Source organism: Saccoglossus kowalevskii, chromosome 3 (genome assembly GCF_978046115.1).
Source record: "Saccoglossus kowalevskii chromosome 3, keSacKowa6.1, whole genome shotgun sequence".
NCBI lineage: Eukaryota > Metazoa > Hemichordata > Enteropneusta > Harrimaniidae > Saccoglossus > Saccoglossus kowalevskii.
This window is the reverse complement of record NC_140643.1, coordinates 41,702,022-41,729,439: the sequence shown is the minus strand read 5'-3', so window position 1 is coordinate 41,729,439 and position 27,418 is coordinate 41,702,022. Positions and strand designations below refer to the sequence as shown.

Sequence of the window (27,418 nt, the reverse complement as noted above, 5' to 3'; positions counted from 1 at the left end):
ATCTTTTACTTAGAAAGGTCTATGGTTTTACTTATAATATGGAGTTTAAAATGTCAGCATGTGTACCATGTCATCTTTTCCTACCAATTAGAATCAAATAATGGCTTTTCTATGATTTGTTCTTTATCATCTGGCTTGCATGTGCCATAACATACATTGAATGAAGTCATGCACTTTTACTTATCGGTATGTTAGTATTATTGCTTTTATTGAGTTCTGGTGTTAGAATTTATAGTTTAATTTAATTTACAATTAGATATATAACTTTCATCAACTTTATGCGAGTGAATCGTAGAAGAAGAAATAATTGATAATTTGATATTAGCATAATTACTACTCTATAATATTTCTTATTATGACTTGTTTTCATCTGTATAGATATTCTGATGGAACACAGACAAGAAATATAGTACAGTTATATAGTAATAAGGCATCTTCATGTGTCATTAGGAGCAACTTGTAGAACATATAGGAGCCAGGGACACAAGGAAGCCAGGGACATATAGGAGCCAGGGACATATAGAAACCAGGGACATATAGGAGCCAGGGACATATAGGAGCCAGGGACATATAGGAGCCAGGGACATATAAGAGCTGAGACATATAAGAGCTAAGACGTATAAGAGCTAGAGACACAAGGGAGCCAGGGACATATACATAAGAGCCAGGCACATATAAGAGCCAGGCACATATAGGAGCCAGGCACATATAAGAGCCAGGCACATATAAGAGCCAGGCACATAAAAGAGCCAGGCACATATAGGAGCCAGGCACATATAAGAAACCAAAAATGGTTTTGGTAAAAAGTGATATTTTCGACGAAAACACAAGTCCAATTGCTTTGATATTACATATATAGGTACTACATGTGGACCTCTCTCATCAGATTTGTTTATTTTGTAATGATATCTTCAATTCTCTAATTTTGGTGAATATTTTTGTCATTTTTGGTAAAAAGTGATATTTTTGACTTCTTGTTAAAAATCGCAAGTCCAATTGCTTTGATATTACATATATAGGTACTACATGTGGTCCTTTCTCAGATTTGTTCATTTTGTGATGATACCTTTTATTCTCTAATTTTAGTGAATATTGTTTTAATTTTTGGTAAAAAGTGATATTTTTGACTTCTTGTTGAAAAACTGCAAGTCTGATTGCTTTTATATTACATATATAGGTACTACATGTGGACCTCTTTCAGATTTGTTAATTTCATGGTGATATCTTCAATTATCTAATTTTGATGATTATTTTTGGTGAAAAGTGATATTTTTGAATTCTTGTTGAAAACAGTGAGTCCTGTTGCTTTGATACTATACATATTGTTCATTTTCTAATGATATCTTCTGTTCTTTAATTGCAATGTGCATTGCTAACAGCGGAGCTATCTTAGCCGACAGGTTGCTTGTCTTTGAATTATTTCAGTCCAGTTAACTTTAAACACAAAATAAACATTATCTTTCCCAGATAACTATATCTACTATAAAGCCTTGGGTCTATGGTGCATAGATATGGAGGAGGTCGTGATAAAATCAAAGCCTAGTCTAGGGATATTGATAGTGTTATTGTTTACTGTTCCTTCTTGCAAAATATAAACAAATACCATTTAATGATTTATTACTTTCATTAAAAATGCATTTTGTGTTTTAACCAACAAGGATTATTTCTGATTGATTGATATAATCTTTACAAATTGACCTCTTCTCCAATTATTGAATGCTAACCTTGAGTCCAACATTTAATTATTGTAAACATATACATACACAGGCCTGGCAGAGGTGTCATCTTTGTAATAATGACAGTTTACCTGTAAGTAAGAAGATACTTGATGGTGTGTCAATCACACGTGTATTCAGTGGATAATGCATGCCAATCTATAAACACTAAAGTAATATATTCAGTATGTAATTCAACTGTCTTATCCCCAGATATTTAATCTGTCCTGGCATCAACCAAGTTTTGTTGAATATAAACATTCTTGGATTTACTTAATATGCACGTAAAATCATTGGTTCATCATTTTGCATATTTTTAGTCCCTGTTCATCAGATGCAGTTCAAAAACTGTGGACTTAGGGATTGACCTATGTGTGTGTCCATCTGTTCATATCCAGGCATATCTTACATGACATCAGACATGCACATGCATTTCTTTCATGATCCTATTCAAGATTGCTGAATGGCAGCCATTTTAAAGCCAAAAAAATGTATCAAAATTTACACATGTTCACCATTCTAGAACTGGATTTTAGTTTGTTTATGGACATTTTTTTTAATTTGGTACATACATTGCAATGGGACCATGATGCATTTTACTTATTTGGATTCGTAGACACATGCATTTTTGTCACCATCAAATCCAAAGTGGCTGACTGGTGGCCATATTTTTAAAACGATTGCATTTCCACGGAGCCATATCATCTTATACATCATGCGATACTTAATGCCTATAATACAAACAGGAACTATTTCATTGAAAATTACTTGTTATACATATTTCTGTAATTTTTGATAATTTTGAATCAGTTTGACATTTACCTACCTACAGAATTGTTGAAAAATATGAAAAAAAAAGTTGTATTTGGCATTTCCAATTGTTAAAAGTCACAGTGACCTTTTTGAAAATGAGTTCTCAGGAACATGTTCAGCCTTGGATTTACAAACATTTCTTTAATACTTTAATATTCAATGGTTGGATCCTATCTTGATTGTTACCAATAAATGTAAAATTTCAGTATTTTGACGACACAATCTAAATTTAATCTTTTACTTCCCTTTACATTACTAAGTGATGAGGAGCATGGAACATGAGATGTTGAACCAAGAAAATTAAAGTTTTTTATTTGCACATGATATATATTGGAGTATAGCAAAACAAGTCTTGTGCTTTTAGTGCAAAAATGAATATTAAAATGGTCCTCATTGCTACTCATAAACAACTGTAGCAGCAACCTATTGATATCTGACTACTCTCTGAAACTGTTGACCTTATACTATGTATATTATACTAGGACATTGTATCACTGTTGGAAGATCAATTAAAACCTTTAGTGCAAGCTGAGCTGTCAGTGTTGGTGGATGTCTTGCACAGACCAGAGTTGCTGTTTCCCCCTGGTACAGAAGCTAGAAATAAATGTGAAAGCGGTGGATTCATCTCCAAGTAAGTGGTTCTGGTTTATACATCGTATGTACCGGTATTCATATTTGCACTGTTCAATCATAAAAGTATGATTCTATACTTGGTAAGTTTAAAAATGCAGAAAATATTTCATCCATATTCTGTTTCAAGGATTACATTTGTTGAATTTTCTAATTTAATAAATAATGTATTTCATGTGTCGCATGGGACCCAAATTAAACACTGCACAATGTCCATACTATAGCACTCTAAGTTGTGTTCGTGTACATGGCTATTTATTGCCAATAGATTTTAGACCCAAATTGCCGCTGAGTTTTCATTGAGAGTGCGACATACTTTTTTATAATGTTTCATCCGTTCCTCGTCTACGGTGACATAAGAAAATGGAACACTATTTGTGATTCTCTCTCTGTCAACAATATCTAGATGGCCATTTGTTTCTAAGATCTATCGCACATAATGAGTATGGTTTCACCATGTGAGACTAATTTTTTTTTATTTTTTTTATTTAATAAGTTATGGATAATCTTAAACAATGTAATTGCTTTTATTGAGAGTATACAGTCAACATTTCATTCATATGGTATATGTATCAGTTGTATGATGACTGCTGTTACTCTTTTCTTAGTTATTATAAGTGAACATATCGTGAAACAATGAATAACTTAAAATATGCTTGTGTCTCTAGATTAATTAAACACACTGAACGACTACTGGAAGAAAAAGAAGAGAAACTTTGTATTAAGGTTTTACAAACATTAAAAGAAATGATGACTGTTGATATTGATTATGGTGAAAAGGTTGGTGCGAATAATGTATGCATCCCTTTTACTTGTTCATTTCCATTAAAATCTCATGCATGGTGTGTAATATTGTTGTAATGTGCAAATTGCTATCTGTCAAGCCTGTTTTCTTGTTAATAATAACTTTATCCAGGAACTTAATTTTAATAATTGTTTTTTTTTAAGGTTGTCTTGAAGAATTAATGTATAAGCTCCATGTATAATGATAATTTTCTTTGTAATAACAGTATGTAATGCAATTGATAATGATTTGATATGTTCATGTAGTTTGCATCATGTGTCTTGTAATAACATCCATCTCAACCTAGCTCATCTGTTGAAAGCATCTCAAGTCTGTAAAACTGAGCAGCACCCCAGAACTGCATCTGTCCTATTCTCACCTGCATCTCACTGCATTGCAGCGGTAATTGTTATCATACGCTGTCCTTTTACTAACTAACTTCCATCTACTTTACTTTACTCTCACACTCTCTCATGTTAACGTGGACACCATTATAAGATAACTGAGATTCAGAATTTGACCAAGAAACAACAAGAAGATTCCAAGAGGGTAAGGGGGTTGGAATTTGATTTCAACCCACCATAACTGCTAAATGTAATCTATGTTTTATATCAGGCACTCTATTCACTACATTTTAGATCAACACTTTCATCTTTGACATCAATTTACATAAGAGACTGTTATGTTTTTGAAATGTGGTTGATATTTTATTTTTGCATCTTAATATACAGCCACCATTGTTGATACAAGCAATTCTTTTTTTCTGGTTATGTAAAATGGGCATGCATGCATGATGGAATGTATTGTATAAAACTTGGTATTAATATGTTTTTATATTAAAATGACTATTTGAAATCAGCATGTTGACACTGTCTTTGAAATTAGCATTTTGACACTGTCATTGAAATCAGCATTTTGACGCTCTCTCACCGCTACCGATAAAAATGAATAACATTTTGCTGATAAATAAATAAGTACCTGATAGTCATCAGTATAGTGATATATGGTAACCTTAATTTCAACTCATTCTGGAATCTGCCTGAATATGTTACTGATTTGTTAACACTATTAATGACAAATTTTGTTTATTCAAGAGAAAACATTTTTAGATTTATTTATTTATTGACACATCATGCGCTGAAAACCCTGTAGTTTGGGAAAATATATGCCGATTTAATTTGTGACAGGAAATGAAAGTTGCCTTTGGCGTTGCAAGTGTTAAGCCTATGGTTTGAAATGAAAACTGAGCCTTTAACAACAACAGTGTTTTATTTATTTATTGTGTTTCTGTATATGTTGTATTATTGAATCATGCATGTTGAATTTATTGACTGTATTTCATTGTAATGTCATTGTACAATGCTGTCATCTATATAGTAACAGTAATATTCTTTATATACTTTTAGGTTGTAAACATTTGATATCAAACGCCACTCAAACAGTTGAATGCTATCAGCTCTCATTATTTGTAATTTTGATATTTCTATTGATCAGTACTAGTAGCTATTAACATTGTCGTCATCATTCTTTTGACAGTTTTTCTTTTAATTTGGCCAAAACAAAGTAAGGACAGAAAATTTAAGAATACTGTTTTTGGACAGTATCGGTAAATATTTAGGCCAAAAGAAGGATAAACAAAATTTTAGAGCTCATTTTCAAATAGAATTGTGTGGTGGTTGATGTTTTCAAATGGGTCAAAGGTCAAATACTGTTAATTTCAAATTATCATAGTTTTTATACATCATTGTTTCCTCTAGGGTGATGTGCTTAGGCAGAGTCTTCTGTTTCGATATTACGGCAAGTCACATCCCCGGTATCGAAGGGATAGCATTGGTACTGGAACGCAGCACAAACAGGTTCCAGTCAGTTCACATGGGCCAGGATCTGTTCTGTTAAGTAGGGCTGAAATGACCCTGGCTGAAGTTCAGTGTCAACTTGATCAACAAGGAGCTTCAGACTTAGTGATTGATTTAATAATGAAGAATACAAGTCATCGTGTATTTCTGGAAAGTGTAGAGCTTGGCATAGCTCTGTTAGACACTGGTAATAGTGTCATTCAGGTATATATAATATTTTTCTAATCTGCACAAGTGTATAAAGCACCTTGTTATACATCTAGCACCAAAAACAATGGAATTTGTCATTTCGTAAAAGGATGCATTATAAAATTTTCTATATGGGGTAAACTACATCATAACATTGATGTGTCCAAGTTGTTGACATCACATTCAAATATTTTTTTTTTTTACATTGAACGTAGAATTGTTATAGCGTGCAAAACAACACAAAGGTTCGCACAGCGCAAAACATTTTTCATTGTCATTTTAAGGTATAATCTCTCATTAAATTATTGCTACAAGGAGCAATAAGATGTATAATAATATGGTTATCATGAGAACACCAGAAAGAAAGCATGAAGGCAGTACAGGGTTGCTATGACCTCTTCTACATGTTGGTTGATTGTCATACTTCCTTTGTGCATACTTTCCAGTATTCTTGTTATTACCTCGTAATATACTGCCCCTGGACAGCACTTCAGTGCCAGTGAGTGAACACCATGAACTGTCCTTGGACTGTGCCCCCAGTGTCAGTGAGTGACCACTGTAAGCAGAATTTTATGTAATTTTTTGAATAATTTGCAGTCTCTTCAACATGATGCATAGTATTATCTGATATGTCAAATTTCAGATACACTTGCACCTATTAACTCAATGCAAGATTTGTAGAACCATTTCTCATGAAAACTGTATGAACAAAATTGTCTATCCCTCACCATTTTTACTTTGTCGATCCTTTTTACAGAAATCAATGTATACCAGGCTAACCAATGACAAGAAATCTGAGAAGTTCTTCAAAGTGTTCTATGACAGATTGAAAGATGCCCAAACTGAGATTAAAGCCACGGTGACTGTAAACACTGGAGAGACACAGACAAAACCAACTGAAGACAAAGAGAAAGAAACACGACTTAAAAGAGGTAAATTGTGATGTCCACCACTGAGGGCAGTGTTCACTTAGTGACCCAAATTGATCAAACTTAAAGAGGAAGTCAAGCTACACAACATATATTATTATGTTGTTAGCCTTGACTTTTCCTTTAATTATATGCAAAGACAGGAAAGCATTTACAGCTGGTTTGAGTTTTACTGTTCAGGCTCTCTGCTTTGTTATGGTCATATTTATATAACAAAGTTATAACGCCACAAAGACTTGTGATTGCCTGTCATCACTAAGCAGCAGGTCTGCGGCATTGGTATCAATTAAAATATATTAATGCTTAACATAGCCTTGTTGGAGGTTAAATGATTTTGATTGTAAACTAGCCAAGCTGACAAGTGTAGGTTTTTAGTATTATACATACATTTTCTCCTTTGATGTCTTTTCTTCTTCTGATGTCATTTCCTCTCCTGATGTCATTTCCTTCTCTGATGTCATTTCCTCTTCTGATGTCATTTCCTCTTCTGATGTCATGTCTTTTTCTCATGTCAGTTCATTTTCTCATGTCATATCCTCCCTTTTTTTGACATATTCCCAATTATCATATTTATGTGATTTTTTTTTGTATGTTAATTTCATCAAAACTATTTATTTTTGTTGATTACTCTAGATGATCCTAACCCATTGGATGATTCCGGAGGTAGTCATTGTCATCTTTAACATCATCATCATCATTCTTTGCTATCTCTCAAACTGTAAATCATATTGCTGTTTACAGCTCAAAGCTTTAAAATGAAATGAAAAAGGTTTCTGTTGAATATATTTATCTAAACACTAGATGAATCAGTAAGGCAAAAGTCCTAGCAGCCTCTTTCTGATATTGACATGTTTGCCTGGGACCAAGTAATCTTATTCTGCTATCTAATTTTGTACCTATGAACCAGCAGGCTCATTCTGATATCTAATTTTGTACCTATGAACCAGCAGCCTCATTCTGATATTTATTTTGTACCTATGAACCAGCAGCCTCATTCTGATATTTATTTTGTACCTATAGACCAGCACCCTCATTCTGATATCTAATTTTGTACCTATGAACCAGCAGCCTCATTCTGATATCTATTTTGTACCTATGGACCAGCACCCTCATTCTGATATCTAATTTTGTACATATGAACCAGCAGCCTCATTCTGATATCTATTTTGTACCTATGGACTAGCAGCCTCATTCTGCTATCTAATTTTGTACCTATGGAACAGCAGCCTCATTCTGAATTTAATTTTGTATCTATGAACCCAGCGGCCTCATTCTGATATCTAATTTTGTACCTATGAACCAGCAGCCTCATTCTGATGTTTAATTTTGTATCTATGGACCAGCAGCCTCATTGTGATGTCTAATTTTGTACCTATGAACCAGCAGCCTCATTCTGATATCTAATTTTATACCTATGAACCAGCAGCCTCATTCTGATGTGACCTTAGTACCCTTATCCTGATATCTGCATTAACATATAGTTGGTTCCCAGTGAAATGTTTACTGTTTGAAAATGTTTCTCGCCTTTCAAATACTTTGCAGTAGTTTAAATTTGACATGAAATTGGAAACCTGATTATCTCCAAAGAGTCTGATCATATATAGCCATTTGGGAATTATGTACCAACCAGTGTGTCATCTCAGCTGAAACAGCAACATGATTTACAATTTTACCAATGTATAATTAATAATCATCAGCACAACTTGCTCAATGATAATGTACACAAGAAGAATCTCTTTCTTAACATATTTACAACATTCACCAATATGTGATTTTGGTTTCTATGCAATTCCTATGATGTTTTTAATACACACATGTAAGGGCGATGGTGACACTGTTAATGTTTAAGTTAAAGGTATACGTGATTATGGGTTACTACTTAAATGCATGTACCAGGAACAGCTTACATCTGAACAGCTGTTGGTCTATTACAAAAACAAAATGTGAAATTATGTCATTTTAATGTGCAAATTTAATAATTTCCTGGTGAAAAATTCTGACTAAAACAAATCAGAAATCACTAAGGTTTTCTCCAATCACTCTGATTTCAGCTCAGATTTTCACCAGGAAATGTTAGCTAAGAAAATGTATTTAAGTACATGCATGTAATTAGTCTTCAATTATTGAATGTCAATCTAGTTATACATATACATGTTGTATGCCTATATACACTGTTATACCATATGTGTATTTACAGCACGTCTAGCAAATGGAGGTATCAGTGATGAGTTGAAAGATCAGCTAGCAGATGCTGCAATGCATACCAGTAAAGCTTATGATGCAGTGCGAAGAGGCAGGGAACATGCAGAGCACCTTGGTGACCATGGTAACCATGGAGCTAGTTTTGATGCCATTACTGGTGCTGAGAACAAAGAAGATGACAATGGATTGAGTCCAGAAGTTGTAGTAATGAAACAAATATTAAGATTTTTACAGTTGCTTTGTGAAAACCACAACAGAGATTTACAGGTAAACTGATTGTTTAATTCTATATCTTAGGAGAACTACTACAGACTATATATACTGGTACTAGATGAATTTATACATTAGATATATATATATTCTTCTTACATATATTTCTTTGTGCTGTTCTAAGTCTATCATGTGCATTTGAGTTTAAAACATAATGTTGAAATTTGTTGAAAATTTTCCTATATTTGAATCATTCAAATGTTCTTATCTCTGAATAATACGGTCTTTATCTCAATTTTATTTTCAGACTTACCTACTAAGACAGAACAATAAAACCAACTTTAACTTAATTTGTGAAACACTGCAGTTCTTAGACTGTATCTGTGGCAGTACAACAGGTGGATTGGGACTTTTAGGACTTTACATCAATGAAACCAATGTATCACTGATAAATCAAACATTAGAAAGTTTAACTGAATACTGCCAAGGACCGTGCCATGAAAACCAGGTAGGAAGACACTTCTATCACTCATGTTTTGTAATGCTTTCTTGAAGTGAAAATTGTCTGAGGATTAAATATCTTGAAGGTCACTGTAACTCCCTGTCAAAAAAAACCTGGTACAAATTTCACTGGTGCAGAATTTAATATTTTTTTTATAGTATGATCAATAGACCGTTATACTGATTACAGTATCATCAATAGACCATTGCACTGATTACAGTATGATCAATAGACCATTACACTGATTACAGTATGATCAATAGACCATTACACTGATTACAGTATGATCAATAGACCATTACACTGATTACAGTATAATCAATAGACCATTACACTGATTACAGTATGATCAATAGACCACTACACTGATTACAGTATGATCAGTAGACCATTACACTGATTACAGTATGATCAATAGACCATTACACTGATTACAGTATGATCAATAGACCACTACACTGATTACAGTTTAATCAATAGACCACTACACTGATTACAGTATGATCAATAGACCATTACACTGATTACAGTATGATCAATAGACCACTACACTGATTACAGTATGATCAATAGACCACTACACTGATTACATTATGATCAATAGACCATTACACTGATTACAGTATGATCAATAGACCATTACACTGATTACAGTATGATCAATAGACCATTACACTGATTACAGTATGATAAATAGACCCTTACACTGATTACAGTATGATCAATAGACCACTACACTGATTACAGTATGATCAATAGACCACTACACTGATTACAGTTTAATCAATAGACCACTACACTGATTACAGTATGATCAATAGACCATTACACTGATTACAGTATGATCAATAGACCATTACACTGATTACAGTATGATCAATAGACCACTACACTGATTACAGTATGATCAATAGACCACTACACTGATTACAGTATGATCAATAGACCATTACAAGGATTACAATATGATCAATACTTTAATAGTGCAATGACAATAACTTGCAATAATGACGACTAAAATTTTATTAGTCCCCAAAAACGAAGTCCGAAAACGGGGACTATTAATTTGGGTTTGTTCCATCCGTCCGTACATCCATACATACGTCCAGAGCTATATCTCGGACACCCATTGATGGATTTCATTCCAACTTTACATGAAGACAATACATAATGTCTTACATATGCGCGTCAAGTTACTTTATGATCGGAGCAAAAATGGCCGACTGGCGGCCATTTTGTTTTTCATGGTACCCATCCTACTTTCTCTTGAATGCAATGAATGTTTCTTTTTAAATTTTGTAAAGATAGTATACCAAGGGATACATTTGTACCAACATTATTTTTGTGATTCGATTCAATATGGCTGACCTGCACCCAAATTTCCTGTAAAAGCTGATTTCCTGTTAAATCATCATTTTTTACATGTCCAGAGCTGTTTCACAAAGATGACTAGGCCAATTTAGATCAAAGTTGATATGTTGATCATACATATTGGGTTATAGGTGCATGTCATTTTTTTTTCGCGATTCAAACAAATATGACCGACTGGCGGCCATCTTGTTTTTCATAGTACCCATGCTACGTTATCTTGAATGCAATGAACGTTTCTGTTTAAATTTTGTACAAAGATAGTATACCAAAAGATACAACTACACCATCATTATTTTTGTTATTCGATTCAATATGGCTGACCGACGCCCAAATTTTCTGTAAAAGCATTAAATCGTCAGTTTTTACATGTCCGGAGCTGTTTCTCAAAGATGACTAGGCCAATTTGGATCAAAATTGGTATGATGATCATACATATTGGGTTATAGTTGCATGTCATATTTTTCTGTGATTCAAACTAATATGGCTGACTGGTGGCCATTTTGTTTTTCATGATACCCATGTGTACTTTCCCATGAATGCAATGAACATTTCTGTTTAAATTTTGTACAAAGACAGTATACCAATAGATACATCAACATGAACATTATTTTTGTAATTTGATTCAATATGACTGCCCAATGTCCAATTCTCGTGTAAAAGCACTAAATCGTATTTTTTTTACAAATCCATCTTCTATTAATAGTTTCAATCTAATCTCAATGACTTCATCAGCATCAAATTGATATGTCAGATCACAAAATTTTGGACGGGGACTGTGTCATTAACAATGACTTGTTTTGAACAAATATCACTAAGAAGGGTAATATTTTTTGAGAACCATATAATTGTTAATACGCTTCAAACATCACTCTTAATTAGTATAATTTATCATATCATTAGTAAAATCATGATATCTCCATCGTGATAAAAAGGTAATTATCTGATATCACTTACTCATGGAGCTGGTTAATATTCATGGTGTCAGGGGTTCTATTATTTACTCTGTTCATGGATACTGAAACTCAATTCAAAAATCCATTGTAGATGTTCTCTTCATTTACACTATATCATGCATTCAATTAAAAAAAAAAAAATTGCCAAAACATTTTCTGTTTATGTTCTCAGAATTGCATTGCTACTCATGAATCAAATGGTATTGATATTATAATAGCACTTATATTAAACGATATTAATCCACTGGGTAAACAGAGGATGGATCTGGTATTGGAACTTAAGGTATGTAATGAGAAATGACCAGAGCTTTTAGGTTTTATTTATCTGCATATTTCTCTATTTTGTTATAATGTTTTTATTGAGAACCCATTTGATTTGTTTCTCAACTGTTTTTTAAAAGTCCTTAATGTAAGCTAGGCTATTGATCATTGTTTTATTTTACTTTGTTGTAGAATAATGCTTCTAAGTTACTACTAGCTATCATGGAAAGTAGACATGATAGTGAAAATGCAGAAAGAATTCTCTTTAATTTGAGCCCTAAACAGCTGGTAAGCATGTTTTTTTTCTACATTTTATGGAAGTGTGTTTAGTAGAATTTTTAAAATATCTATAGAAACAAAAAATGAAATGCGCCAAAATTATGACGGTGACGGTGACTGTGACAGTGAAAGTGACAGTGACATGCCAAAATGCATTTATGTTCCACATTCCAGTATCATGCCATAATTATTAAATTTTTACACATTTCCAAAAACTTACTAATTGTGGCTTTGGGGCAATCAGAGCATCTTGAATGTTGTTCCAAAAGAATTTGGATTCCACCCGCCTGTCTGTCCAACTGACATAATTTTTTGAGTATGCCTGAACCGATTTTGTCAAAGTTGGTACAAAAACAATCATATTGGGAGACTTTGAATTGTTTTAAGTTTTGTCAACCTTTGACTCAAGGTTACCATTTTAGTCCAAACAAACAACATTTGAAGATGTCACTAGTAATTTCTCATGTGTACCTAGGCAGATAATCTCAGAATTGATATCACTCTTGATTGACATATTTCTTTAATCAAAATGGCCGACTGGTTGCCATGTTATTGTTGTTCTTAATCATTTCTGGAATGTAAGGTACACAGATTTTGTTTAAAGTTGGTTCAAAGATGAGATATAATCACTTACATATGCACAATTATTATTTCATTACCTTATGAAATTAACTACAATAGTAAGGAAAAATGCCAATAAATCTCCACACTGACTTAATGTGACACGTTACAGTAGGTTGTTACTAAATTTCATCTGCATGAAAGTAATTCCTTTCTCACAATCCACCTTTTTCTTTGAGATGTTTGGTGTTTAACCCAAAAAGTACCAACAGGAACTGTGTCATTTTCATTTAAATGTTATGCAAATGATATTTCTGTTTAACAGGTGGACGTTATCAAACAAGCATTTTTACAGGAAGAGTTGGAGGATGAGGAAGAAGATGAGGTACCTGATGATGATGAAGATGATGGACCTGCATCACCAAGAGAAGTGGGACATAATATTTACATATTAGCACATCAGGTGTGTAGAGTTCACAGGTTATCGCCATAGTGACATGCAATGATCTGATCCAAAGCCTGCACCCTATTAAACCCCAAAACAAACATGTTATTTTTTGTTGGATAATGTGTATTGGGTTTTGTAACAGGCAATGAGTTGATGGTGTCTTTGTCATAACTAGAGAAATTATCATTCCACTCATGTTGTCATAAATGCTTGAAGTGAGGTACATGTATGATTGATCAAGGACACTCAGAAAAATAAAACATCTATACTGAAATCTAAGTCTCATGTCATTTATATTTATATTCTTTTTAAAAAGCACTTATCAAAACAAAATTTTGTTTCATGCTCAGTTTAAGCAGGTTTTACTGTAATACCAAATTGTTATAAAATTTAACTAGCAGATCTTGCTTTTAATTCAGTAGGTTTATGTTTACTGTGAATTGAATAAATAATTTCAATTGTTTTATTTTATTAAAGTTGGCACAGCACAATAAAGAGTTGGCTGATTTACTGAAGCCATCTAATTGTACTGGAGCTGGAAAACAAGCCTTAGAATACTATGCAAGACACACAGCACAAATTGAAGTAAGTATACACCAATAATGCAGGGTTGTTTGCAACAATATCTCAAAGTATTCATTTTTGAGTATCGGCCATGATGCTGTCTGGGTGCACACATTGCGATATTCTTAGTTGTGGCCATGATGCTGTCTGGGTGCACACATTGCGATATTCTTAGTTGTGGCCATGATGCTGTCTGGGTGCACACATTGCGATATTCTTAGTTGTGGCCATGATGCTGTCTGGGTGCACACATTGCGATATTCTTAGTTGTGGCCATGATGCTGTCTGGGTGCACACATTGCGATATTCTTAGTTGTGGCCATGATGCTGTCTGGGTGCACACATTGCGATATTCTTAGTTGTGGCCATGATGCTGTCTGGGTGTACACATTGCGATATTCTTAGTTGTGGCCATGATGCTGTCTGGGTGCACACATTGCGATATTCTTAGTTGTGGCCATGATGCTGTCTGGGTGCACACATTGCGATATTCTTAGTTGTGGCCATGATGCTGTCTGGGTGCACACATTGCGATATTCTTAGTTGTGGCCATGATGCTGTCTGGGTGCACACATTGCGATATTCTTAGTTGTGGCCATGATGCTGTCTGGGTGCACACATTGCGATATTCTTAGTTGTGGCCATGATGCTGTCTGGGTGCACACATTGCGATATTCTTAGTTGTGGCCATGATGCTGTCTGGGTGCACACATTGCGATATTCTTAGTTGTGGCCATGATGCTGTCTGGGTGCACACATTGCGATATTCTTAGTTGTGGCCATGATGCTGTCTGGGTGCACACATTGCAATATTCTTAGTTGTGGCCATGATGCTGTCTGGGTGCACACATTGCGATATTCTTAGTTGTGGCCATGATGCTGTCTGGGTGCACACATTGCGATATTCTTAGTTGTGGCCATGATGCTGTCTGGGTGCACACATTGCGATATTCTTAGTTGTGGCCATGATGCTGTCTGGGTGCACACATTGCGATATTCTTAGTTGTGGCCATGATGCTGTCTGGGTGCACACATTGCGATATTCTTAGTTGTGGCCATGATGCTGTCTGGGTGCACACATTGCGATATTCTTAGTTGTGGCCATGATGCTGTCTGGGTGCACACATTGCGATATTCTTAGTTGTGGCCATGATGCTGTCTGGGTGCACACATTGCGATATTCTTAGTTGTGGCCATGATGCTGTCTGGGTGTACACATTGCGATATTCTTAGTTGTGGCCATGATGCTGTCTGGGTGCACACATTGCGATATTCTTAGTTGTGGCCATGATGCTGTCTGGGTGCACACATTGCGATATTCTTAGTTGTGGCCATGATGCTGTCTGGGTGCACACATTGCGATATTCTTAGTTGTGGCCATGATGCTGTCTGGGTGTACACATTGCGATATTCTTAGTTGTGGCCATGATGCTGTCTGGGTGCACACATTGCGATATTCTTAGTTGTGGCCATGATGCTGTCTGGGTGCACACATTGCGATATTCTTAGTTGTGGCCATGATGCTGTCTGGGTGCACACATTGCGATATTCTTAGTTGTGGCCATGATGCTGTCTGGGTGCACACATTGCAATATTCTTAGTTGTGGTAATAATGCACTCTGGGTGCACACATTGCGATATTCTAAGTTGCGTCCATGATGCTGTCTGGCTGCACACATTGCAATGTACAGCAGAGGTCGATGCTACCTCGTACTGTCTGAGGAATATACTAGTATCATGGGAATGCCAAAATACAAAACTTTTAGAGCAGATTGAGTGAACTTTTTTGTTTGGGTCTGGTCAAACCCTGGAAGCAGCCACGTTTGTTTTTTATTATTAGTGAATGCTTGCACACGTACTCATTCCATATTTGGAATTCGTGTTTCCTAATATGGTAGGATGAAAATACCCAGTGCAATATTGCCAAATGATGGCACGCTATAATTTATGGCATTACAGTGACAGATGTATAATAATTTATATATGTTCTTTGGAATATTGCAATGCTGAGAGAAAAGCATCAAGTGATATTGTGGGTGTTGTTCACACCTTTTCTTTTCACCTTAGTACTGTGTATCTGTGAAAGATGATTATGATGATTATGATACTCACAAGTACATGTATTACTGAATCTATATAAAATTTGTTCCTATACTTTTTTATATTGCTCATGTTTTTTTTCCATCATTATAGATTGTTCGGCAAGACCGTACAATGGAACAAATAGTTTTTCCTGTTCCTCAAGTGTGCGAATATCTCACCAAGGAAACCAAAACACATGTATACATGACATCTGAAAGAGATGACCAGGGTAGCAAGGTTTCTGAATTCTTTGAAAAAGTTGATGACCTTTTCATGGAAATGAAATGGCAAAGAAAACTTAGAGGTGAGTTTACTTGTCAATGAATGTTTGTGATACTTAATACACTGTGTGATTTGCATTTATTTCAGGCATTGTAGATATTGTTAATATCATTTTTTTGTGTATCTGACATTTATTTCTTGTTAATTTAAATTAACATAATTTCCAGTGATCTTCGTCAAAATGGACGAAATGATGTGATTTTATTTTGTGAAAGGCGTCAATAAGATTATTCTGTTTTTTCTGTGCATGCAGTAAACTTTGTGGAGGAATATGGTCTTTTGTCTTTTACATAGTCTATTGGGTATTGGGTAGAAACATAAAAAAACTATTTGGTCTTACATCCACCTTTTTCTGACATAGTAAACCTATGGTTAACCACAAACTTGTGAAATTATGCTGACTAAAATATCACAGTTGAAGAAAATTACAGAAAAGTGTTGGAAAAAAAAGTGTGTTGATGAGTGGTATTTTGCTAAAAATACAAAATAGTTTTGCATGGTTCTTTGAGTATGAGTCATAATCACATAATCACTGGCTTTTCTCTTCTATTTTATTTCAGCCACACCTTTATTGTATTGGTTTAGTAGTAATATGACAATATGGATGACAATATCATTCAACTTAGCAGTTCTTATCAATTTATTGGTAGCTTTTTTCTATCCTTTCAATGAAGGAACGAGAGGTATGTATAATTCATATTAAAAAGCAATTTTGTGAACTTTTGACTATTGATCCACTGTGCTATTTATTACTATACTATACTATGAAATGTTATTACGCATGTTGTGATTGGTTGAAACTCTGTCACATGACATTGAATAATGACGAATATTACATGGTATATCACATAGATGACATCACTTAAGCTACCGTACTGTGCAGCGAAACTGTGCATAACAAATTGTCGTTCCCTATTCTGTTGCTCTCCCAGCCACTGTTGCTTTCGAGTTTGCTTTCAAAGTTTTGAAGGAACTTCAGCCATCCAAAATAGACAGCAAATGTGCTAGAATAGATATTAAGTAAGATATTCCGTTTTGGTGTTTAGGGTATTCTGTACATGAAGCAAACATGTACAGAGAAGCCACCACTGAAAAGTTGCATCCGGGGTCACTGCAGCGCTTTCTACTCTGTGAGCATTCTATGCATGCCACACCTATGCTCACCGAGAACACTCTAAATTGAGTGACTTGTGAATATAGATAGAAGGTGTGGTACAAACACAAAAAAGTCATTGCAATCACTTCCACAACGTTCTGACTTTTTTTATCATCTGGTGAGTGGTGAAATAACTTGCGTTTGAGAATTTTTCAATTCATTTCAATAATTTTGACCTATTGGATTGCTATTGAAATCTTTTCATTCTTATACTAGAACTAGACATGAGATTATCTGGCCTTGTGTGGACAGCAATGCTATTATCATTGGTTATAGTTATAACACTACCAAGACGGTCTGGTGTGCGTACATTGGTAGCATCAACAGTACTAAGAATGATATTTTCTGTTGGTTTACAACCTACGCTCTGGTTACTAGGTGCAATAAACGTGAGTATTTAATAATTCAATATGGCCACCTGGCCACCATCAATTTAAGTACAAATTACATACCTGGGCATATATCTGTTTTAGCTTAGCTTAAAAGTAAAGAATTATATTGAAAATATATATTGTGAAGATGTGAATCATACATTTGTCATAGCTTGAAAACTTACTGACAGTTAAATTTCTCTTGCTGTCAGTTACTCTTACACTTCCAGTACAAACAGCCAGTTTACATACACAAGTCTGTTCATCCGTCTGTCTACACATTGATTGAGTCATGTATTGAGTCAGAACTTTAAAACTTTTAGGCAGATTCCCTTGAAACTGTCTGATCATCAGTCAGTCAGTCAGTCAGTCAGTCAGTCAGTCTGTCTGTCTGTCTGTCTGTCTGTCTGTCTGTCTGTCTGTCTGTCTGTCTGTCTGTCTGTCTGTCTGTCTGTCTGTCTGTCTGTCTGTCTGTCTGTCTGTCTGTCTGTCTGTCCTACCAATAAATTTCTTATCATCTTCACTCACTATAAAGCATACATTGAATATTATAGGGCCTTGATGTTGTTTTGCTTTTCATATCTGATTCAAAATGGCCAACTCTTTGTGCTCAGCTTTGTATATTTTTAATCTTGCCAACTCCTATGGACTATGTAATGCAATTACTTGTGGTATGAAAAATAAATATGATGTTTTGTTTTGTGATTTGATTCAAAATGTCCAATTGACTTATGAGCAGATTATAACAATATAAATATGATTCTGTACAATATGAGTATAAGGAGATGAATACTCCTAATATTTTATTATAATCTATTTACATTTTTGACTCCCGTGTGCGAAGCACAAAAAGGGAGTCTTTGCAGTTAGTGTGTCTGTCTGTGTGTCTGTCTGTGTGTCTGTCTGTGTGTCTGTCTGTCTGTCTGTCTGTGTGTGTGTGTGTGTGTCTGTTCCATCGATATCTCAAGAACCAATGTTCGGATTTCAATGAAACTTGGTATATAGCTTGTCTTTTTTGGTTGACATCCATGCATATTAATGAGCTCATCTGCATAATAATGTGTGAATTTTAAGCTAGTTCAGTTATATCTCAAAAAGCATTAAAACGATTTTTGTGTAACTTGGTAAGAATGTTACTAATGATTGGCTGTTGCAATTCATTGTTGTATTTTACATTTTAATTAAAATTTAGCATTTTTTATGTATTTTTTTATTATTTTTTTTTTAAGTTTTTTATGCCCAATTGTATGAATACAACTAATAGGAATCGGTGAGTGGACTAATTTGCATAATGATGCGCATGAGTATTCTATTTTTTATGACCAGCAATTTATGATGGTGTCGGCCATTTTGTTATTTCCAGTGTGTTGTACAAAAACGAAGCAAGATGAAATGTATCAGTTTACATTATGAAAAGGTCTAAGAAATTACATGTATGATTTTTTATTATCGTATAAGTAAATAAATAAGTAATTGAACAAATGTATAACCACAATGACTGTGAAACGAATTACTGTGCAAGCTAGTTTACATTCACGTGTGGTGTACAATTACATTCAAGCCACGGAACATTGAACCCTGTGTGAGCCCAGTCAAGAAAATAATGAATGTGAGATTCATCATCGCCAAAACCATGGCAGTGTTGAAGATATGAAAATGGTTGGTAGGTTCGATTTCATGGTAAAATGTTGTGTAAATTCGTTGTACTTGTGAATCCTGATTTATCACCGTATTATTGAACGCGAGAACAAATATGGTACCCTCCAATTTTGGTGCCGATTGTTGGTGGGCTGATCAGCATGTCGGATTATTTCTGAGAACGTTCTTCGTGTGGGAAATCACAAAATCATTATCACTAAGTAAGCTGGTTTACCTTATTTTTGTGTCAGGGTACCCTGTTCAAATGACATGAATCGACATGCGATGATTACCAAAACAATTTGACAATCGGTGTCTCATTTGTTCACCGCCCCCTCAACACGGTGATTTGTTATGACGGTGGTTTGTTATGAGCGGTATTTTTTCCCGGCCCTTTTCGTCGGAAATTACGAATTCATTAGCTCTAATATATCCTAGTTTACTTTAGTTGTTTCATCCAATTATTCTGTACATTGATTTTACCTAGCAAAAGAAACAATCGGTGTTTGGCTTTGTTATATTTACACTATTGCAACACCTTATGTGGGCCCCCAGCGTGAGCCTCGTGTTTCACTATTTTTTCATTGAATATTACACCGCACGATATCCCTCAAATCGGAAGGCACATTTATTGCTCGAGTTACTGTTCCTATTAAGTTAAGCCATGGAGCAAAAAAGAAAATATGGTTAAGCTGAATACCATGCTTCACGTGGAATGTATAGACCGTGACGTCGGCATTAACTACTGGATGCACAGTGGAAACCACTGGGGCAACGCCACGCTGACCGGCGTCTCCTGCCTGGTAAAAAAAAACATGCGGGATGGTATTTAATCCATCGTAGATGTTTTCGAAATGAAAATTAGCGAATAGGTTTTGTTTCGAGCCACTTTAAATGTCCTGTGTGTATTTTTGGTTGGTACTCATCACATGCCCCAGATAGTGTCAATTTATACGCAGTAACAAATGAGACGCGATGGGGATTACTTTGAATTTTATGTATCGAGAAGTACGTCTGCCGTAAATTATTAATATTTGTTATGGTACTGAGCTGTACGATGGTTGTAATTTTACCATGTAGATTTTCGGGATTTACAAACCAATCTAAAAGATTGTGATGCCTTCCTTATTAATATACGTAACTGAAAATAAATAAATATAATATTTATTGACACAAATATTGATATTAAGATAGTGGTTTGAATTTTAGATATTTAGATTGTGATTGTTTGTCAGAAATTTATATAGTTGTTCTTGCTACTTCACGTTTTCCGTGTTAACTAAATTTCTAAAATATTTTTAAATGCTCTATAAGTTTATTTTGGGCATTTATTTGTTTACTATTTTCGTTGCATTTCATTTTCCCCAATGTTTTATGAATTATTTCAGTTTTCTTTTTAATGTTGCAATTTTGTGTAGACTTTTTATGCATATTTTTAAGTAGGCTTATTGTAGGTATACGATGTCTATGTGTGTAGATGACTACTGGTGGCTCCTTATTTAATAGATTATTCATAATTTGTTTATCATTTTCAAATATTCCCGAATATTACATCATGATCCTTATTCCCTCAGCACACGGGAGTTCTTTCTAAGCTTTCTTTGATTCATTGTTAATAATTGACATACCGGGTAGTCACTGAAAATTGAGCAGGGTGTTCATAGTTTAACTCTGTTTTATAGTTTAGTATTCTGTGATTTACGATTATAGAACTTTTTTAATACTTTATTCATTCTAGGTACTAAATAAAGGAGTATTTCTTGTCAGTTTCCTTGGTAACCGTGGTACTTTTAACAAAGGAATAAAAGCAATGATGATGGACTTTGAATTTCTTTACAACATATGTTATTTATTATTCTGTATATTGGCGCTGTGTGTGCATGAATTTTTCTACAGTATCTTGGTAAGTTGTATCATTTGTCTTGTTATATTCTATTATCCACCATAGAGGGCAGTATATATTGTTTAATCAATTTAGATGGTGCTCTATTTAAAATTGTAACTTGTCTTTCCAATTTTGAGTAACTTTGCACAAGTAGAGGGCACCATGCATTGTTAATTTGTGTACCATTAGAAGGTGCTCTATTTAAAGCGCGGTAGTCGACGCGCAGCGTGTGTTCGAATTTCATGTAAACAAACATTGTGTTTTACACGTGTTGTGTATGTCGATATGAGTCCCATATCAAACAGGACACAGTGCGACGACCACCGCCCTTTAATTCATAATCTACAACTAAGAGGACATTATAGTCAATGAAGCAGTATGTACAGCTTCCAAATCTAATAACAAGGCATGTCTTTATCAATATAATCCAACATATTGCTTTTTACTAAAATTCTGTTGTTCTATTTCTCACTAGTTACTTGATGTTGTTTACCAGGAAGAAACCCTTATTAACGTTATCAAATCAGTTACTCGTAATGGCCGGTCCATTCTATTAACTGCTTTGTTAGCCATCATCTTGGTGTATTTATTCTCAATTGTGGGCTTCCTCTTCTTTAGAGATGATTTCTTGATAGACATTGATGAGATAGCAATGCCAAGAATGATTGATTCAGGTAAGGTAATATTAGAGGATACGTTTTTTTTTGTAAGATTTCTTGATGGACAATTGATGAAATAAAAATGCCATGGTTGATTGATTTGGGTAATGGGTGTTTACAATGTCACCATAGGAACATGTTTAAGGAATACCACATCAAACATACTGTTCTTCTTTCCTTGAAATTTACATGTATACTACATTTTTGGCTTTTGTTTGTGGAGGTGATTTGCTACCAGTGTCTGTACATGTCTGCTCTCCTTTCATTATTGGACCATCAACAATTTGTTATATTTGAAAATTTACATGTTATGTAATATCATTTTTGGCTTTTGTTTGCGGAGGTAGTTTGCTACCAATTTCTGTTCATCCGCTTGCCTGTCTTTCCATCTAGCTTCTTATCTGTCTGTTTATCTGTCTGTCTGTTCATATGTGTGTTTGTGTTTGTGTCAAATATTTGTCTACACATACATGTATTCCAAGAACCACTGACTGGACTAAAATTCAAACCTATGATCTAATGTCATTAGACCTGATGAGATTTTGGTACAGTGAATGTTATGTGGTTGAGTTTCTAGAGGAATAATGAATTACAGTTTCAATGAATATTAGGTTGTCCAACTAGGGTCCAACTAATAGAAGAATTATTGGGTCAAATTTAGGCAGAATGAATGCTATGTGTATGTAGATAGGGAGTCACTCTCTATTGGTATTAGCAAGGTTTCTTGTATCTCTATGTAACTATATCTTGCTGACTGTGGCATTATTAAACTTTCCCTTGATAGGTTCAACAGTTAAATCATCTGCTGCCAATGTTGCAGCAAGTGTTGCTGGGACTACAGTTGGTGCTGCTACATCACTTGCCTCTGTTGCTAATCTTAAAATGCCTAGTGCTGCCAGTATTAAAGAAGGCGTGTGTACAGTGGAGAAATGTAATCAAGATTCACATGTAGAAACAATATTAAATAGTTTTAATGCATCAGGTATATTGTTTGTTTATGTTGGTTAGGTATTTAGGTGTCTTCCTAATCTGTACAAATAAATATAATTATCAGTCTGCTTTATGGAAGCTGTGCATGGGATAGATAGCTATGTATCATGTACCTTGTGTATGGCAATTATTACCAACCAATGTTATTCTAAATGTCTCTCTTGTCTTTACCTGCATCTACCTGTTTTGCTAAGCAATGCCTTTACCATGATTGGATTTTTTTGAGAGAGGTGTTGACAGTAATATGTCATAATTGTTTTTAGTGTACTAGCTTTGCACAATGTAGTAACAAGATGTATTGGAGACATTTTTTATTCATATTATACATTAATGTTCATATGGTAGAAATCTCAGACTTCAGTACATGTATAACACACTCAAAAATGACAATTGTCATTGTTATTTGCATGGTGTATTGATTTGTAAATCATTGTGTTTGACTATCACATGGTGTAATTATTGTGATGTATTGGTGCATGGTGTATTGATTTGTGAAACATGTTCATAAAAAAAATGACAATACTATCATGATACATTGGTGCATGGTGCATTGCTATGGTAGTACTATCATGATACATTGGTGCATGGTGTATTGCTATGGTAGTACTATCATGATACATTGGTGCATGGTGTATTGTCATGGTAGTACTATCATGATACATTGGTGCATGGTGTATTGTCATGGTAGTACTATCATGATACATTGGTGCATGGTGTATTGCTATGGTAGTACTATCATGATACATTGGTGCATGGTGTATTGTCATGGTAGTACTATCATGACACATTGGTGCATGGTGTATTGCTATGGTAGTACTATCATGATACATTGGTGCATGGTGTATTGTCATGGTAGTACTATCATGACACATTGGTGCATGGTGTATTGCTATGGTAGTACTATCATGACACATTGGTGCATGGTGTATTGCTATATTGTATGGTAATGCTGTCATGATACATTGGTGCATGGTACATTGTATATTGGTATGGTAATACTGTCATGATACATTGGTGCATGGTGTATTGCTATGGCAGTACTATCATGACACATTGGTGCATGGTGTATTGGCATGGTAATGCGGTCATGATACATTGGTGCATGGTGTATTGGCATGGTAATGCTGTCATGATACATTGGTGCATGGTGTATTGGCATGGTAATGCTGTCATGATACATTGGTGCATGGTGTATTGCTATGGTAATGCTGTCATGATACATTGGTGCATGGTGTATTGCCATGGTAGTACTATCATGATACATTGGTGCATGGTGTATTGCCATGGTAATGCGGTCATGATACATTGGTGCATGGTGTATTGACATGGTAATGCTGTCATGATACATTGGTGCATGGTGTATTGCTATGGTAATACTGTCATGATACATTGGTGCATGGTGTATTGCCATGGCAATTCTCTCATGATACATTGGTGCATGGTGTATTGGTATGGTAATTCTATCATGATACATTGGTGCATGGTGTATTGACATGGTAATACTATCATGATACATTGGTGCATGGTGTATTGCTATGGTAATGCTGTCATGATACATTGGTGCATGGTGTATTGCTATGGTAGTACTATCATGATACATTGGTGCATGGTATATTGCCATGGTAATGCTGTCATGATACATTGGTGCATGGTGTATTGCCATGGTAATGCTGTCATGATACATTGGTGCTTGGTGTATTGCTATGGTAGTACTATCATGATACATTGGTGCATGGTATATTGGTATGGTAATACTATCATGATACATTGGTGCATGGTGTATTGCTATGGTAGTACTATAATGACACATTGGTGCATGGTGTATTGCCATGGTAATGCGGTCATGATACATTGGTGCATGGTGTATTGACATGGTAATGCTGTCATGATACATTGGTGCATGGTGTATTGCTATGGTAATACTATCATGATACATTGGTGCATGGTGTATTGCCATGGTAATGCGGTCATGATACATTGGTGCATGGTGTATTGGCATGGTAATGCTGTCATGATACATTGGTGCATGGTGTATTGCTATGGTAATACTGTCATGATACATTGGTGCATGGTGTATTGCCATGGCAATTCTCTCATGATACATTGGTGCATGGTGTATTGGTATGGTAATTCTATCATGATACATTGGTGCATGGTGTATTGACATGGTAATACTATCATGATACATTGGTGCATGGTGTATTGCTATGGTAATGCTGTCATGATACATTGGTGCATGCTGTATTGCTATGGTAATGCTGTCATGATACATTGGTGCATTGTATATTGCTATGGTAATGCTGTCATGATACATTGGTGCATGGTGTATTGCTATGGTAATGCTGTCATGATACATTGGTGCATTGTGTATTGCTATGGTAATACTATCATGATATATTGGTGCATGGTGTATTGCCATGGTAATACTATCATGATACATTGGTGCATGGTGTATTGGCATGGTAATACTATTATAATACCTTGGTGCATGGTGTATTGGCATGGTAATGCTGTCATGATACATTGGTGCATGGTGTATTGCTATGGTAATACTGTCATGATACATTGGTGCATGGTGTATTGCCATGGCAATTCTCTCATGATACATTGGTGCATGGTGTATTGGTATGGTAATTCTATCATGATACATTGGTGCATGGTGTATTGACATGGTAATACTATCATGATACATTGGTGCATTGTATATTGCTATGGTAATGCTGTCATGATACATTGGTGCATGGTGTATTGCTATGGTAATGCTGTCATGATACATTGGTGCATGGTGTATTGGCATGGTAATACTATCATGATACATTGGTGCATGGTGTATTGGCATGGTAGTACTATCATGATACATTGGTGCATGGTGTATTGCTATGGTAATGCTGTCATGATACATTGGTGCATGGTGTATTGCTATGGTAATACTATCATGATACATTGGTGCATGGTGTATTGGCATGGTAGTACTATCATGATACATTGGTGCATGGTGTATTGCTATGGTAATGCTGTCATGATACATTGGTGCATGGTGTATTGCTATGGTAATACTATCATGATACATTGGTGCATGGTGTATTGGCATGGTAGTACTATCATGATACATTGGTGCATGGTGTATTGCTATGGTAATGCTGTCATGATACATTGGTGCATGGTGTATTGCTATGATAATACTATCATGATACATTGGTGCATGGTGTATTGGCATGGTAGTACTATCATGATACATTGGTGCATGGTGTATTGCTATGGTAATACTATCATGATACATTGGTGCATGGTGTATTGGCATGGTAGTACTATCATGATACATTGGTGCATGGTGTATTGGCATGGTAGTACTATCATGATACATTGGTGCATTGTGTATTGCTATGGTAATGCTGTCATGATACATTGGTGCATGGTGTATTGCCTTGGTAGTACTATCATGATACATTGGTGCATGGTGTATTGCTATGGTAATACTATCATGATACATTGGTGCTTGGTGTATTGGCATGGTAGTACTATCATGATACATTGGTGCATGGTGTATTGCCTTGGTAGTACTATCATGATACATTGGTGCATGGTGTATTGGCATGGTAGTACTATCATGATATATTGGTGCTTGGTGTATTGCCATGGTAATACTATCATGATACATTGGTGCTTGGTGTATTGGCATGGTAGTACTATCATGATACATTGGTGCATGGTGTATTGGCATGGTAGTACTATCATGATACATTGGTGCATGGTGTATTGGCATGGTAGTACTATCATGATACATTGGTGCATTGTGTATTGCTATGGTAATGCTGTCATGATACATTGGTGCATGGTGTATTGCCATGGTAATACTATCATGATACATTGGTGCATGGTGTATTGGCATGGTAGTACTATCATGATACATTGGTGCATGGTGTATTGGCATGGTAGTACTATCATGATACATTGGTGCATTGTGTATTGCTATGGTAATGCTGTCATGATACATTGGTGCATGGTGTATTGCCTTGGTAGTACTATCATGATACATTGGTGCATGGTGTATTGGCATGGTAGTACTATCATGATATATTGGTGCTTGG

General features: G+C 35.1%; 1 protein-coding gene across 1 annotated transcript in view; it reads left to right on the top strand.

The window, feature by feature from the left end:
* The window catches only part of LOC102806067 (inositol 1,4,5-trisphosphate receptor-like), a 160,623-nt gene that overhangs the window by 96,382 nt on the left and 36,823 nt on the right, over positions 1–27,418 (top strand). The window contains exons 35-51 of the mRNA XM_085497225.1: positions 3,011–3,159; positions 3,827–3,938; positions 4,441–4,491; positions 5,700–6,002; positions 6,745–6,919; positions 9,114–9,385; positions 9,636–9,836; positions 12,327–12,437; positions 12,608–12,703; positions 13,581–13,718; positions 14,181–14,288; positions 16,461–16,653; positions 17,192–17,314; positions 18,004–18,176; positions 21,535–21,699; positions 22,157–22,355; positions 23,125–23,322. Of these exons, the coding sequence (XP_085353351.1) occupies positions 3,011–3,159; positions 3,827–3,938; positions 4,441–4,491; positions 5,700–6,002; positions 6,745–6,919; positions 9,114–9,385; positions 9,636–9,836; positions 12,327–12,437; positions 12,608–12,703; positions 13,581–13,718; positions 14,181–14,288; positions 16,461–16,653; positions 17,192–17,314; positions 18,004–18,176; positions 21,535–21,699; positions 22,157–22,355; positions 23,125–23,322 (2,767 nt within the window). The remainder of the gene's footprint in view (positions 1–3,010; positions 3,160–3,826; positions 3,939–4,440; positions 4,492–5,699; positions 6,003–6,744; positions 6,920–9,113; positions 9,386–9,635; positions 9,837–12,326; positions 12,438–12,607; positions 12,704–13,580; positions 13,719–14,180; positions 14,289–16,460; positions 16,654–17,191; positions 17,315–18,003; positions 18,177–21,534; positions 21,700–22,156; positions 22,356–23,124; positions 23,323–27,418) is intronic.